The 17,583-nt window shown below is 40.1% G+C and overlaps 1 protein-coding gene across 6 annotated transcripts in view; it reads left to right on the top strand.

Annotated features, from left to right (window-relative positions):
* The window catches only part of AUTS2 (activator of transcription and developmental regulator AUTS2), a 1,109,507-nt gene that overhangs the window by 490,919 nt on the left and 601,005 nt on the right, over positions 1–17,583 (top strand). For all 6 annotated transcript variants that reach the window (XM_027042413.2, XM_027042410.2, XM_053213848.1 and 3 more), the window contains one exon: positions 2,628–2,729. In XM_027042413.2, the coding sequence (XP_026898214.1) occupies positions 2,628–2,729 (102 nt within the window). The remainder of the gene's footprint in view (positions 1–2,627; positions 2,730–17,583) is intronic.

Genomic DNA, 17,583 nt, shown 5'->3' with positions numbered 1-17,583 from the left:
TTCCTTCTGTGAAGAAATATGGAAGAGATCCAAATGCCATGTCCAGATTTTGGTAAGCCAGGTGGATATCAGGAGAAGTCTTCATGCTCTTATGCTGTTAATTCCCTACGGGATGTTTATCTCGTCTAGGTTGAGGGGCTGAGTTTTTATAAACACCTCTTGATCAATATCACCTTATGAGACTTCTTTTTTTGTGTGTGAATTAAGTCAGGTACCACAAATATATTAAAAACATACTCTGTAGAGAATATTCATATCCTGCAGACTTCATTATTTCCACACAAAATGCTAACATACTAAATAGGTTCTAAGAAGTAAAATGAAGAGAGCGGTAAGCTGTACAGACATGGACTGAGTCCTAGATATCTTGCTTAATTCTGAGCATATTATTTGCTCTATTTGTTTCTTCATTCACTCATTGGAAGTAGCATTGCCTGCCTTTACTTAAGTCAGAGGTCCAGGGAGATGAAAATTATGACATTGCCTATAAATTAGAGTGCCTGTTCCACATACAGATTTTATCACCAGTCAGATGCATGTAATAACAGCCTTTTCATACTTGAAAGTATATAATTATCAGAGGTGTTTAATGAAGAATGATATACTGGCTAAACTTTGAAGGCATACATCAAAAAACATATCTAGAAAGAAGGAGCTCTTCAAAAACCATAGCGGGTCATATCTGAGCATTAAAAACAATCTTGACCTGAAATGCACAGAGAAGGGTAGGGTGAGCTTTACTGGTTGAGGAAATCTAGTGTGAATACATAGGTGCAGGATGGAAATGGACATGACATGTTCAGGAAATTGAGAGAAAGTGATGTTCATTTTAGATTAAATTCCCCTTTATTATAAGTGTAAAAATGAAAATTTGAAGAGAATGACAATATTCTGAACTTTTATTCCATAGTAATAAGAAAAGGCTCATATAGCTTGCATCTGAATTAACTTAGAATTAGCAGGTTTAGCAGTAATTTAGAAGGAAACTAAGTACTTAAGGGCCCAGGAGGATACAAAGTAAAATGAGTATCATTTTTCTGGGTTCCATTAGAGAAGACTTCTGGAGAAAGGGAGTTTTAGAAGAAAGTGATAAAAGTGGATTTGTAGAAAGGCTGAAAGCAAAAAACGAATGCTCTGTATAGTGGGGATTTGGGGACAGCTTATTAGCTGGTGTGACCCAGAGTGGGACCTGAACTGCAGTTTTTAAAGAAGCACATTAGACAAGGAATGTGGATTTAGATTCATTCTCCATTTGTCTTGCTTCACATTCCCCCTTGGCCCCGGAGCCACATGAAAACCTGCAGGCAAAAATTGTGCTACCTATTACCTGTTCTTCTCTCTGAAATTCCCTCCTTCCCAGAAGTATGGGGCTTATGTTTTGTTTGAGACTTTCCATGTCTGATCCATGCACCCCTCTGTAATGTTTCTTCCAATTTCCTCCCAGAAGGAAATCTCTGTTTCAGATAAGACTCCTTCTGATCATTTCCTAGCATGTTGCTTTCCCTGCCTTTGCTTTCTGTCTTTCTCCTGTCAAGAGTATCTTCCCCTCTCCTCTCAGCCGTATGAGCTCAATCCACTTTGAAAATCCAAGGCTTCAGAGGTTACCTTTCTTCCTTCTTTTTGGTGTTACATTTAGCATGTGTTTCCTTGTGTTATTATATTTGCTTGCCTCACCGTCTTTCCCTTGCGAGATTAAGAACATTGTGAAAGGGCTGTATGTTATAACCTGCATCAGATTGCTTGGGGTCTCTCCAAAGGTGGTTGCTGATGATAGCATCATAGACTAATGGTCCATATGTGGGGGACTCATAGTCCCATATAGACTAATCGTTTGCAGTTCTGTGTGTTTATTCATTTCAGTGGAATATCAGAGCTGGGTAAACGTGTAGAAACTGCCAATATGTAAGCTTCATAAGATTAGAGACTTTTTACCCTTTTTTTTTTTTTGGTTTAGCATCATATTTTCAGCTCTTACTACCAGGCCTAGATGCCACACTCAATACATATTTGTTGAATGAGTGCTGGCTAATATCCTTAAGCTGTAGGTCTTAATTTGGTACTCTTAAATATCTGACAGGGGACCTCCACAGTGTTGTCTCAGAAATCAGGATCATTGTCTTCTTGGTGGTTGAACAATAACATAGAGCATCTCATCATTTTCTCCTAGAAGAAGACATTGTCTTTTGCTCTGTTTTGTTGTATTCTTTCTTCAGAGGAGGACAGGGGAAATAAGGCGGGCCCCCAGAGTTGGTGTAATCTGGCTTTAATCCATTGTGTTTGGTCTTTATATTATTGACAAAAATGCCCCAGTGGAATAGAGGAAAAATCAGAGGGAAGATTAATTTCCAGGATTCATGGACCTTTGTTAGATTTTTTTTTCAGGGTGTGTGTGTGTGTGTGTGTGTTTAGGCTTATTCACTCAGATTTACATTGACATTTTATGGTATATGTTTTGCTTAGCCTGCCCTCTGTGTTTCTTCCTGCGTCTGCTTGCCTGGCACTACTCAGAAGCTGAGAAGAATGTTCAAATGCAGGACCTTAAGTTGTTCACTTTGACAAGACCTGAAGAACAGTTGTGTGAGGACACCACTGACTTTGTTCTTTCTCCTCTTTTCTTTTGCCTTTAGCTGAAGCCAGGCCAGAACAGCTGCAGGGACAGTGACAGTGAAAGCGCCAGCGGAGAATCCAAGGGCTTCCACAGGAGCAGCTCCCGGGAAAGGCTCAGTGATGTAAGTGGGGAAGAAGAAAAATCAAACAAAACCACCAGACCACACATCCCCTGTGTCAAGTCTCAGTTTCCCAGCACCACCATCCCTTCCTGTCACTTTGTCTATGCACACAGTATAGTCCACCCTGTCTGGCATCGTGTTGGAGCCTGGCGAGATACTTTCCTTCTGTTTTCTAGTTTGACCTAAAATGTGCTTTACTACTTGTTAGGTGGGCGGGAGTACTTGTGGCCTTAGGGATAAGAGATTACAAGGGGAAGTGGTAATATTTTCAGTGTCAATGTTGCAAATGAAAAAAGTAGTCCAGCAGTGCTACCACTGGAAGATGACATCATTTAACTTTGGGCTTTTTGTAATATCTTTGCCCGTGACATTGGTAAATGTCCCTGTCTGTCATTTGATTCCTGTTAGAGAGGATGGGTAACCACCCACCTACTTGGCAAGAGAAGGAGTTTTATTTCCTGACTGATTTGCAAAGGAAAAATCCTTGTGATAACACACCGTACCTCCTGAGGGCTCTGTCACCCCCCTAGACCTGCCTCTTCCCACTCTGCAGCCTCCTACCTGCCAACAGGGCAGATTCCCTTTTGCCACCTCCCGAGAGCACCTGATCCTCTGGGCTCTCTTTTCTTCTATCCTAACATGTCACATGACAAGATTCTTGACCCATCTTTACCCCCTGAAAGCAACACTTGGAAGCTTTCTTATAAAATGACCATTCAGGGAGAAGTTTTTATTAGTAGTAACAACAAAGGAACATTCACAGATTAAGTGAGATAGTACTCTCAAGAAAGAGACAGAAATTCAGAGTCTCTGAGTTTTAAGAAGAATAAGCAGAATTAGGACATATAATAAGGAGCAGAAACCTTTTGGCCTTTGTCTTCCTTTTTTTAATTGATTTTTAAACAGTTTTTTTTTTTTAATGTTTTTGATACTTGAGAGAGAGAGAGAGAGAGCGAGCATGAGTGAGCGAGGGAGGGGCAGAGAGAGAGGGAGACACAGAATCCAAAGCAGTCTCCAGGCTTCATGCTGTCAGCACAGACCCCAGAGCCCAGTGCGTGATCAAACCCCCAAGCTGCAAGACCATGACCTAAGCCAAAGTCGGTCACTTAACCGACTGAGCCACCCTGACGCCCCTCTTTTTTTTAATACTCTAAAGCAGTTGTCTTCATCATGGTGTACAAGATGATCCAGTGTGTTGCAAGAAAAAAACATATTAGAACCTGTTTATTTTGTGTCTAAAAACAAAGGAAATTAAACTTTCCTAATACTTAATTTAATGAGGTGGGAGTAGTTCATGTATATAATTTATAAACACATATATTTTAGGAGTGTGCTCAAAACTTTAACTAAGGGGTGTTCCTCAGCATAAAAGGTTAGAGAGCACTGCACAACTTTGCGTCATTCCTGTAATTGTCTCCCATCCATTTCTCCATCATCCAAGGTAGACCCTCTCAGGACACAGCCATCTTCCTCCACCTCTCAGGAAAATTTGAGAGATTACAGTGAGAGTTGATATAGAGAACATTGACTTCTGGAAAGAATTAAGTGGAATAAACAAAGTATAATTATTTCTTTGGTACTCTTAATGTCTTAATTGTAATTAATTGCATCCCATTCTTCTAATAAGGTTTAATATCCATTATACAACTAATACTAACTCAGTCTTTTGCTGTGTGAGTATGTCTGTGTATAAGAATATTTCTTTGTGTGTTTTTATATTTCATTAACTTTGTGATGGAACTATAAATTATAATAATAAAACCGTAACAGTAAGAAATACTAAGTAAGAAATAGTTGAATACGGTAAGTATTCAATACAGTAAGAAATACTAAGTTGTTAACAATACTCAATACTTACATAGCTCCTCTGAGATTCAATTTTTAAATTTTATTTTAAAGAGCACATGCATGTGCAAGCAGGGCAGGGGGCAGAGAGAGAGAGAATCTTTTTTTTTTTTTAATTTGAGAGAGAGCACGCAAGTAGGGGAGAGGGGCAGAGGGGGAGGGAGGGGCGGAAGGAGGTGGGGAGACACAGAGAGAGACAGAGAGAGAATATCTGAAGCAGACTCCATGCTCAGTGAAGGTGCCCCCTGTTTTGATTTTAATATGAGATCTTACTAACCCTGGAAATTTTGCCAGGATTATTCCAGTTAATCATAATTTCGTCACAGAGTAGAGAAATGAAAACCATGTTAAGTCAGGGGACAGGAGTACAGTATTGTGCAGTCATTGAGATCTTTTGACTGGTTGCCTTGAATTCACTTTTCATTAGATAAAAAGAAATATGCAAGAGATATCCTGCATTTATGGTTAGGAAGACTTAATATCATCGAGATGTCAATCCTACCCAGAGCAACGTACAGATTCTGGGCAATTCCTCTGAAAATTCCAGCATCCTTTTTTGCAAACAGGAGAAAGCAGATACTCAGATTTAATGTGGAATGGCATGAAACCTTTGTAGTCAACACAATCTTGGAAAAGAAGAACAAAGCTGGGAGACTCACACTTAACCAATTTTAAAACTATCAGCGAAGCTACAGTAATCAAAACGGTATGATACTGCCATCAGAATAGACATATAAACCAATGGAATAATAGAATTGAGACTCCAAAAACAAGCCTATACATCTGTATCCAACTGATTTTTGATATGAGTGTTCAGACCACTCAGGTGGGAGGATATTTTCTCTTGAACAGATGATGCCAGGACAACTAGATTTCCTGGAGCAAAGGCATAAAATTATAAATTTGGACCCCTGCATCACAGCATGTACACACATTAACTCAAGATGAGTCAGTAGCCTATGTATAAGAACTGAAATCGTGAAACTCTTAGAAGCAAATGTGGGTCAATCTCATGATTTTGAATTTGGCAGTGGGTTCTTAGATATAGCCCCAAAACCATGAGCAACAAAAGAGAAAATAGGAAAATTGGACTTCATCCAAACCAAAACCATTTGTGCATCTCAAAGGGCATTATCAAGAAAGTGAAAAAAATCCCTATAGAATGGGAGAAAATATTTGCAAATCATATAACTGGTAAGTGTTTAATATTTAAAAATGGGAAAGGGGGGGCGCCTGGGTGGCTCAGTCGGTTGAGTGACCGACTTCAGCTCGAGTCATGATCTCACAGCTTGTGAGTTCGAGCCCCGCGTTGGGCTCTGGGCTGACAGCTCGGAGCCTGGGACCTGCTTCGGATTCTGTGTCTCCCTCTCTTTCTGCCCCTCCCCCACTCACATTCTGTCTCTCTCAAAAACGAAGAAACAAATAAGTAAAATGGGAAAAGGACTTGAAGAGACATTTGCAGAAAAGATATACAAATGGCCAGCAAACACATGAAAGATTGTTGTCATGACAGTCATCAGGGAAATACAAGTCAAAGCCATAATGAGATATCCGTTTACATCTGCCAGAATAATTATAATAAAAAAGGTTGGGGGGGGGGGATAAGTGTTGGCAGGGATATAGAAAAATTAGAACCCTTACATGTGATGGTGTGAATGGAAAATGGTACAGCCACCGTGGAAAACAGCTTGGCAATTTCTTAAATAATGAAATATAAAATTACCATATGTCCCACCAGTTCCACTATTAGGTATATATCCAATCAAATTGAAAATAGTTGCTCAGAGAGATATTTATGTGCCTATTTTTATTGCAGCATTATTCACAATAACCAAAAGTAGAAACAACCCACCTGTCTGTCAGTAGATGGATGGATAAATGAAAAGTGGCCATATATGTGTCCATATATGGACAATGGAATATTATTTAGTCATAAAAAAGGAGTTAAGTTCTCATGCATGATCCAGAACCTTGAAAGCATTATATTAAGTGAAAGAAGCTAGTATTGTATGATTCCACTTATTTAAGGAACCTAGAATATGCAGATTCCTAGAGACAGAAAGCAGAAAGGACATTAACAGGGAGGGACCAGTCACTGGAGTTGGGGAAAGTGAGGGATTGGGAGCTGTGGGTGAACGGTTACAAAGTTTTTGTTTAGGGTGATGAAATAGTTTTTGGATACATTCACAGCAATGTGAATGTAATTAATGCCCAAATTATACACTTAAAAATGGCTAAAATGTCAAACTTTATGTTGTGTGTGTATATATATATATGTATGTATATATATATATACATATATATATACATATGTATATGTATATATATATATTTTTTTTTTTACCACAATAAAATAATGTAAAAAAAAAATGAGGGCTGTAACAATCCTGAAAATCTTACGTGGATCCAGTCTGTGCAATACTTTGAGCTCATGTGACTTATTAATTTTTAAAATTCCTACCTTTTGCAACAACAGTATCAAAATATGAAAGGATAAATGACAGGGAAAAAGAAAAGGAAAAAAAGTAGTTGGCCTTTAATGAGATCTTCCAAAACCTCCAGCCACTTACTTGCTTTGCATGAGCAGTTCTGAGGTTGCAGATTCTTACCTCAGGCCCATTGGCATCTAAAATTTGCAGAGATGAAAACCTTTGCCAAGGAAGTCAAACCACAAAGTGATTCTTTTGGAACCAAGGCAGCACCTACCCACACAATATTTTCAAGAATGAAGATACCCCTAGTCTTTCTTAAAAGGGAATTAGTATTAATTACTTCAGTAACTATCAGACAATGAGGAGATGGACTGAAAGACCACGCTTAGTCTTGTTTTTGTTTACGATGGCTCTCCTTCCCGTGCTTGGGCTTTCATTAGTTTCTTGAACATGTGGAAAGTAGTTATTAACTGTTCTAAGGCCCTTAGTCTACTAATCTGTGTCATTTCCATGTCTGCCACTGTTGGTTGGTTTTTCTCCCCATTATGAATTGTTATTTTCTGTCTCCTTTGCATGCTTGACAGTTTTTTTTTTGTTGTTGTTTTTGTTTTTGTTTTTGGATGCCAGACATTGTGAATTTCTCTTTGTTGGTTGCTGGATATTATAGGTTCCTGTAAATTTTCTTGAGCTTTATTCTGGGGTGCAGTTATGTCACTTGGAAATAGTTTGATTTTTCTGAGGTTTGCTTTTATGTTTTCCTGGGTGGAACCAGAGCAGCCTTTAGGCTAAGGCTTATTATTTCCCCAGTACTGAATACTCTGCCTGATTCCTGATGCATTACGTGATTTTTTCCGAACCCTGACAGCTGGTGGAAATACCATTTTCTGCCCTATGTGAGCCCTGGGGATTGTTTGCCTGCTCCTCTCCAGTGGTTGTTCCCCTCGTTTGGGGTGCTTTTCCCCAGCAGATGTGCTGGTAGGTATTCAGGCAAAGACCAGAGAGGACCTTTTCGCAGCTTCCACGTTTCTGTCCCTGTGAAGGTCTCTTCTCTACCATCTTCCGCTTTGCAAATTCCAGCTGCCTTGGCTTCCTCCATGTCTGTCTTCTCAGCTTGGGGTACTTCTGGGCTCTACCTGGGCCACCTCTCAGTTGCCCTACTGTGGCATCAAAACTCTCTCCAGGCGTTAAGCTGGGGCAGTTTTTAGGGTCATCTCATCTGCTTCCCTCATCTCGAAGATCACTGTCTTGCCATGCCTACTGCCCAGTTTCTAAAATCCCTCTTCTCATACATTTTGTCTGGTTTTGTTGTTGTTGTTGTTGTTGTTGTTGTTGTTGTTGTTGCTGCTTAAGGTGCAAGAACGTATCTGGTCCCTGTGAGTCCATCATGCCCACGCCTGGTTTTTCAGCTGAGATTAAAATTCCCCTGTCTTTCCTGCATTTCAGTTATTTTTAGAAGCTTTGGCAATTGAGATTCACTCCCAAGTACAACTAATGAAGATATTATATTATTCCAGCTTAGTTATTTTGAATTGGACAGGCAAAAAAGAGAAAGAATAAAGAATTGCAGTGTGGCTGGAGGATTTGACTCATGGGTAAAGCTTCAAAACCAAATGTGCTTGGCTTTTCTAAATTACATATTCCCAAACTGTATTTCCAGAAGGGAATAATTGTCTACGAGGACTCTCAGATTGTCCACATCAAGGAGACACAGTAACTTGTTGAGGTTAGTCACTAAGGAAAAAGTTAAGGGGAATAATTGAGTATATAAATATTCATGATGAGTTGTTCAAGGGGGACAGTATTGCTTCTGACTTACACAGAGTTTTGTCACTGAGGAAGTTGTCAGAATTTAGGGGCTAAATTTACTTATAAATTTAGTAAATCACATCCTCAAATTATGAAATGATCCTGGGCATTCATTACTAACACACCAAGTTTTAAGAGCAGTTTAGTTATTTTCTGTGTGACCTTGAGCAAAGAACTTGATCTTTCCCAGTCTAGGTTTCTGTTTCTGTGAAATGGGCATACTTTCACCTGCCTCGTAGGTCTCCTGTGTTACTTTTTAATTTTTGTATTCTTTATTTATTTATTTTGAGAGGGGAGAGAGCGCTCGTGTGGGCAAGAGCGGAAGAAGGGCAGAGAGAGACAGCGAGAGAGAATCCTAAGCAGGTTCTGTACCAGCAGTGCAGAGCCTGATGCGGGGCTCAAACTCACAAACTCCAAGATCATGACCTGAGCCGAAATCAGGAGTCGGAGGTTTAACTGACTCAGCCACCCAAGCGCCCTGTAGGTCTCCTTTGCAGATCACTTGGCACTGTGCTATTTGAATCACGTAGCACAGTTCTTGGCACATCCACCATGCTCAAAAATACTCATTCTGGAATCATCCTTTTGTATCAGATTTAGAACTTCCCTTAATAGCCTTACTGCCCTCTTAAATTTGAATTCCTTGTAAGTGTCCATTTGACAAGACCTGCTTATTCCCGTCACGACAAACAGGACTCTTCCTCCCAAACAAAACCCTTATTACCCATGTCACCTTACCTGTTTATCTCCAACCTGAACCGTCCATCCCTCTTGCTTCCCTGTCCTGGTATTGGATCCCAGAGCTCGTATCCTCAAAGTCCAGCTCAGTCCCTTCCTCCATCTCCTTATCCTGTCTCCTTGGTCACTTTCGTTTATCTACTGACTGTATTTGTGAAGAGGTATTTGGGTATGATTATATTCTCATTGACACCACTGATACGTCAGATGCCCTACTCTTTGGCGCACAGAGAATTCCTGTGGCCTCTTACTGGTGTCATCTACCCCGTCTCTGTTTCCTCTGTACTGTGCTCTGCGCTGCCTCCAGAGCTGTTTTTCTAATAATCAGAGCTCACAACTAAACTGCCTTGTTTAAGATATTTTAGACAAAGTCTACACCCCTGAGGATTGTCTGCAGAGCCCCTCAAGGAAGTCTGAAGCTTCCCCTTCATCTTCCTGCCCTCCCTCTCCTTCCCCATCTTTGTACCTTAGGCTTAGTCCCTCTGAACCACTGTTGTTTTCTTAAATAGTATGCACTTTCAAATCTTCCTACCTTTGTTTTCTCTTTTGGATCTTTTTTTTTTTTTTTCTCTTTTCCTTCTGCCAGCCCAATGTCACTTTCTCTAGCAAACTCTTCCCACCATCCTATGCAAGTAGACTTCTTTAATGCTTTATTGAAATGAGTATGTGGATATGGCTCATTTCTCTGTGAATGGTTTTTGGGTCAGGTTTTTAGTTATGAGAAGGGAGAACAATATTTAGTACTTTTGAAGGGCTCAATACTTGAAGGAATTGAAACGTTTCAGAAAATCATGAAAAGAGATTGAATTGTAGTAAGTACTGTGCTAAACAGTTGTCTAATCTGATTGTTCTGAGGCCATTTAGTCCATTTAACATCATAATTGGGGCACTTTTTTCTACATCTTTTTGAGATACCCAAAAACTCCCCATGTTTGTGGGTCCCACCACGCAGTCATTCATTCACTTGTGCAAGCGTGTGTCCCAGCCTCCTTTCTTCCCCCTTCCCCCCAAACTTTTACTGAGGTTTTACTCTGTCCTAGGTTGGCTCACTCTTATTAAGGAAGAAACAGACAGGGGCCACACCATCCATGAGTTTCCCTTAATTAAGAAGAAAATCTGATCTAATCCAGGCCTGTAAAGTGTTCTTGATGTTCTGTTTCTTCTCTTCTCCCTCTTTTTAAGATCTGTGTTAGATTTTCCTTTTCCCTGACAGTTTGTTTCTGCCCTTTTCTATTCCAGAGCCATATATTCATGCATTTGCCTGGATGTGTCAGCATTTTGACTGCCCAGAAATTTTCATCTGGTACTTTAACTGGGTTGCGTATAGTTCTGTGCGCTTGAGGTTGACTAGTGGACAGGATGAAGTCTCTGTCCTCATGAGCCTTGCATTCTGTTGGGGAGGCAGACAACAGACATGTGAGCTGTGAGCATAACTGTTTCTGACAGAATATGTTTTACCAGGTAAACAAGACAGTGATGAGGGGCTGAAGGGCATGTGTTGCTGTTTTAACCAGGTGATCAGATGAGGCCTTTCTGTAGACGATGTTTAAACCAGAGCCTGAAAGAGGTAGCCCTGTGAAGATCTGTGGGAAGAGCATCCTGGGCATCAGGAACCACAGGCTCAAGGGCCTGAGTCAGGAGCAAGCATGACGTGTTTCAGGGGAAGAAATAAGGCCAGTGTGGCTGGAATATAGTGACTGAACGCAGGGGTTGATCACATGATCTCTTCTAGTGTATGGTAAGGAGGCTAGGCATGGCATGAGTCTCCTGGGCTACTGTAATTGAAGACCACAAGCTGGTAGCTTAAAATAATGGAGATTTATTATCTCATAGTTTTTGAGACTAAAATTACAACATTAAGGGTGTCAGCAGGGCCATGATCCCTCTGAAAGCTCTAGGAAGGACCCTTCCATTCCTCGTCTAGCTTCTGGTGGCTTCTGGCATTCCTTGACTTATAATTGTATCAGTACAGTACCTGCCTCTGTCTTCACACAGCCGTCTGCTCAATTTGTAGCTTTGTGTGTCCTTTCTTCTCTTTGTTAATACAGCAGTTACTGGATTTAGGACCACCTTAATCTAGTATGACCCCAACTTAATTACGTCTACAAAGACCCATTGTCCAAATAAGGCCATTCTAGTGCAAACTTTGGCAGCACCTGTACCACGTAAGGTTGTTTTATTGTCAAGGTTCTCAAGAGGAATAGAACCAGTAGTGTGTATAATCATATACAACTACGGAGGCTGATAAGTCTGAAGGTCTGTAGTCAGCGGGCTGGAAACCCAGAAGAGTCACTGGTTAGTTCCAGTCTGAGTCCAAGGCCTAATCACCAGGAGAACTGATGGTGTAATTCTAGTCCAAAGGCTGGAAGGCTTGAGACCCAGGAAGAGTCCATGTTTCAGTTGAAGTCTGAAAGCAGGGGAAAAACCATTATCCCAGCTGGGGTGCAGTCAGAAAAAGTCGCTGTGACTTTGAGGGTAGTCATTTTTTTTTGCACTGGAAGATGTTAAAAGGTATGGTTTTCTAATTTTTACTTTAAAATGTTTATCTGCCCTTTATATGAAACAACAGATAAAGATAAGACCAAGAATGCAGAGAGGTAAAGAAGCCAGAAGACAAGGAGTATAGATGAGAGCCAGTGACTACGTGAAGGGGGTTGGAACAGAGGGTTGAAAATTGAAGTTAGAAGGGTCCATTTCCATAACTAATGCTTTTTTTCAAGTTGTTGCCCCCTATTTTTTTAAAATCACATCTATTATTTATTAAAAACCAAAAGCAATCAATAACAATAATGATGACAAACAAAAACAAATGCTTTCCCTAAATATCACATGTTCCCTGAAATTTCCACTAGTTTTTTTTAACTTTTGTGGTATGAAATTACAAAATTTCTTAGTTGAAAAGCTAGTTTTATTATTTTTGTTTATTTCTTTTGTTATCTGTAGAATTTTTTTTGACATATAATTAGTGTAGTGTTTGTTATGTTAGTTTCTGGTTGATATGATGATTCTGTGCATCATGCATTCCTACAATAGTGCATCTACAATAGTGCATCATTACAGTCTTATCGACTGTGTTCCCTGTGCTGTGCTTTTCACCTCCATGACTTAGTTTTTTTGTAACTGGAAGTTTGTACCTCATGATCCCCTTTATTTATTTTACCCCCATCCACCTTTCCTCTGACAACCACCAGTTCTCTGTATTTAAGAGTCTGTTTTCTTGTTTGTTTATTCACTTGCTTTGTTTTTTTTAGATTCCACATCAGTGAAATAATAATGGTATTTGTCTTTCCCTGTCTGACTTATTTCACTTAGCAAAATATTTTTAGGTGTATTCATGTTGTCCCAAATGGCAAGATCTCATTCTTTTTTATGGCTGAATAATACTCCTTTTATATAGATAGAATACTCCTTTTATAGATAGATATATAGATCAACAGACAGACCACTTCTTTATTCATCTGTGGATGGGCTTGGGGTGCTTCTGTATCTTGGCTTTTGTGAATAATGCTGCAGTAAACACAGGGATCTATATATATCTCTTTTCAAATTAGTGTTTTCATTTTCTTTGGGTAAATACGGTGATGGAATTCTTGGATCATGTAGTATTTCTCATTTTAATTTTTGGCCTGTTTTTCCTTGAATTCCCCTAGTAGTAATTTCCCATTCAAATTTATATTGTGTCTTCATCATCTATTAGTAATCTTATCCCCGAGACACATTTCCTAGGATTAAGATTTCAAGTTTTTATAATTGTCATTGTTTTTTAAAATGCTGCAGAAAATCCATGAATGAGCTTGTTTTGTGGCCTTCACAAGAAATGTACTTAGCCATGATCCTCCATGTTTTACTCCCAAGAGAGAAAAGCATAACAGGGAGGTGGGTAGGCAAGGATGTCAGACACAATTGGTGATGTGGAAGAATTTTAAAATATTCTATTTAAATTAGCCCTAGGGTCAGAGCACACATCCTCATTGAGAGGTGGAGTACACATCCATCCCATACTCAGAGAGCTGTAATAGTAGCCATGGCCTTTCTGTGTAGATGTCTAATAAATGGAGCACATCTTTTTTGGATGGATAATCAATTTTGAAATCCCTTGTTGTAGGTAAGCCGTTAAAACAGAAATGTTAACTTCATGAGTTTAATGAGTACCTTCCATGATAGCTTAGTGACAGAGATGGAAAGAAAGTCAGGTGGGGAGCAGTGAGGAAGAGTAGAATGAGAGTTTAATGAATATCCACTTGCACACTTGAATGTCAGCAGCAATGTTCTACCTCCTGGAAAATGTCTTTCAACTGTGCATCCCATTACTATTCCTGCAGCCCATGTAGCTTGGAGATGGAGGCAGAGTGTGTTTGTAAGAAAGCTCTCCTTTGCAACATAATGAGATCGAGGCGGGTAATTTGCAGATTGCGGGAGCAGTGTGGTCAAACCTGGAAAAAAAAAAAAAACAGCCAAATGAAAAGACCATGTGAAATAGGAGATGGCTGATAATGAGCCCGGAAATCACATATCAGATAGCCAGTGGGCTGGCATTTCCTCACATCCTTGTCCTCTCATTGCTAAACACTTTCTCTTACTCTGTTTGCTCAGTCTCTCTACACCTAACATTTCTGCCTTGTGTCTTGAAAATATGAATGAATTGGCATCTCTGCCATTTGAAACAAATAAGAATGAAGGCTTTTTCATTATTCAACAGATGTATTTGCCTAAACATGGGTGTATGGTATTATTTCGAATGCTTTTGAATACAAGGACGTTTTGTTTGTTGCATTCTTTTTTAAAACATCTCATTAGTTTTTCAAGCCTCATTTTCACTCCTTGCCTTTTCTAGATTCTATGACAATTTTTGCTATATAGTTTGGAGAGAGTTTGCCTTCCCCCTCCAACAAAACAAAAAAGAAAGACCCCTTCTCATTAGATATGGATTGGGGCAACACAGAAAGTTGAAATCAGCTTGATTCTATCAAGTGTTCAGTGGTCAGGGCATCACAACCTCTTTGCTTTCCTAGGCCTTTTACCTTGGTGTCTGTCTCTTTCCTATATGAGAAATCAGTGCCAATCCCTAAATGCACATCTGTAAATTAATAGCCAACATAATGCATTTCAATCATAGGAAGGCTGTTTCTAGACATCTATTTCATTTTTGTAGCATAGTCTGTTTTTGCCCATGGTTCCAGGTGTTCATGGAATTTCTGACTTGGGAAAAAGGTTAATGCTCTCAAATACTTGCATCTGTATTGAGATACAAACTTGGATTAGGCATATGATCGAGACTCTTGTGGACCTTCTGGATAGCAAGGCCTAAGGGATGTGATGTGTGTCATGAGCTGGCAGTGAAACCCTGACTCCTGCCTGTGGCTGGTCTCAGAACTTCTGTTATCTTTATCTGACGCTGAAGGTCTTATTGTTGACCAGGAATAGTGTCCCACTGAATACAAGGCCATAGCAAGATTCTTGAAGTTGTAGTAATGGACAAGAAGATACCTCTTTCAGAGATGTTATTTCTTTCAAAATCTCCAGTGATTGAAGGGGGCTGGCAATTGGCCGAGAAAAATGTGGTGGAGAAGGGAGTAGGCAGGGAAGAAATGTCAATGCTTTGGGTGTTTGGCAAAGGTAAAGATTAGAAGGATTTTTTTACAGAATTTTTTGCCAGGTCCCAAAAACACAGCTTAATGCCCCCAACTTTTTTTCTGTATAGAAAAAGAGGTGAGTACAGTGGGTTGAAAATGTGAGTATCCTCTGACCATAAGGTTCTGTACGCTTTCTAGCAAATACTGAAACTCTAATGGGCTTTTAATGCACGGGAGGATACAGTGTCTATGTTCTTTCATGTGTCTGTCTGTATTTTTGTGTGTGTGGGGGGGGGTGGTATAAGGCAGGGTGCTTAAATGCTTTGTTGCATTATGTTAATTCCTCGGCAGTGCAATCAAATTCATGTCGTAATTAAAGCTGTCAGTTGGAAGGCAAGCCAATCGCCACGAAAACACAGCATAACAAATGAAGTGAAATGATTCTGCGTGTAGCTATACAATGCTTCGCCAGGCATGAAATTAAATAAGTAATTTGATGTTGACATCAGAAATTGAAATGATACCCACTGTTCCCTCATTCAGTCAGACCTGCATAAACAATAGCCAGAACAAATATGCACAACAAAGCCCTCTTCTCCACCCAGCTCCCTGAGTAATGTACAATATATATGCAAAATGAGTATAACAGAGCTTTCCGAGACCTGAAGGATGTAATTTTCTTTGGTATACAATAAGATGATATGTATGTGGGGGTGGGAGGTGGGTTTGGAGGGGTACTTCTGCTTCTGGGATAAAATGCATTTGCAGGAAGGGGAAAAAACCTGAAATAAACAAATCCCATGCTCTTTCTGAGTAATTCATCCTAAAATGAGTTTACTTCCCAGGGGCATGACTCCAGGGTGGTGGAGACCTAAGTTGGCTTTTGCCTTCCTCTGCTCCATGGAAGGCTGTGGGTGCTGTACACAGGTGATGCGGTCACATGGCTAATCACTGCTAGGAGAAGCTGTCTCCATGGCTACAATGGATCTCCCTATGTACCATTTATGGGATCAGGAATGCAGCAAGATTTTTTTAAACCATGTCTGGTGTGCAAGATCACACATCTATTGTCCTTTATTCCCCCTGAGTCTGTCTGAAACATCAAGGTGAAGAAAGTTTTGCTTTGGGAAGTGCATTTAGGAATGCCCTGGAGCGTACTGTTCTTTTTTTTGTGGATGCTGTTGATATTTACCAGCACTGTATTTCCTTCTCAGAAACAGTTTAAAATCAGGAAGATTCCCATCTACTGTATTTTCAGAGGTGTTAAATTCACCTAAGCCTTCTTTCCCCCCCATACAATCCACTTATTTATTTATACATTAATTCAACGAATACTAAGTGCATCCTGTGTGCTAAGCACTGGGGAAGCAGTGATGAGTTAACCAGATGGTCCCTGCTACCTGTAGTTTGCAGAGCAGGGACAGAACATGTAGGTGGAATAATAGCTAGGGATGAACTGAGTGAGTACTGCTTGTAGGCGGAAGTCAGCCCGCCCCAGGAAGGGAGTAGCCCCTGATCCAAGCTAGTCAGGGAGAAGGCCCTGCCAGCGCAAGGACACTTAGCCAAGACCAGGAGACTGTCTTAGCATTGCATTCCTTTTGTCTCAAGCTTATTTATACTTAGGGCCTTTCTTGTTCACAAAAAGGATACTAAAAATTAAAGAATTTGTAATGGGAGGTTTTAAGCGAAAAAAAAAAAACAAAAAAAAAACAGAAGTACAAACAAGCATGAATCACAGACAAGTCTAAAACAAAACCCAAGTTCTCTTTTTGGCCTCTTTGCCCAAAGAAATGGTGCCCTGCAAGCCTTTCAGAATTAATATTATTTGTTTTAGTCTTCTGTCAGAACTATGGAAGCCTAAATTGATAATTCTTGTGACTAAAACCTTCAGAAAAATGTTGCTTTTCATGGCTTCCCTTTACCCACACATTCTTTGCATTTTATTCTACTAATTATGTTTACAAAATGTCTCATTTTTGAAAAGCGCTCTGTGTGTACTAACTGATGCCTTTAGGGAATAAACTGGCAAGTAGGTCATACACTGGAAAAGTCATCCAAACCCACTGGGCTTTTATTTTCAAGTCAGTCTGGGCTTTTTCCTCTTGCCTGCCCCTTTGCGGCCACAAAACTGAGTAGCTTGAGACCAGGGCATTGAATGTCAGCAAGTCAGGGAGGCAGGCTGATGCGTGTCTGTTTAGTCTCAGTGCAGGGCGAAATGCCATCATTAATTCATTACCCAGCTGCCTGTCAAATAAATTGGCAATTACGTCCACCGCAGAAGCTTGGAATTCAGTAAATAGCACGTTAGCATCTCTGAGTTGTTGAGAGATGTAAAGGGGAAAATTAAGCCAACACGGTGTTTGTATCAGTAGCAGATGACAAGGGGCAGCATACACTAGTGATGTGATGTAGCGATGAAAAACCCGCAAAGGGCTGGTAATGAGCTGTGTGGATTGGAAC

This window comes from Acinonyx jubatus, chromosome E3 (genome assembly GCF_027475565.1).
Source record: "Acinonyx jubatus isolate Ajub_Pintada_27869175 chromosome E3, VMU_Ajub_asm_v1.0, whole genome shotgun sequence".
NCBI lineage: Eukaryota > Metazoa > Chordata > Mammalia > Carnivora > Felidae > Acinonyx > Acinonyx jubatus.
The sequence above is the reverse complement of the archived record's forward strand: the minus strand, read 5'-3'. Positions and strand labels throughout refer to the sequence as shown.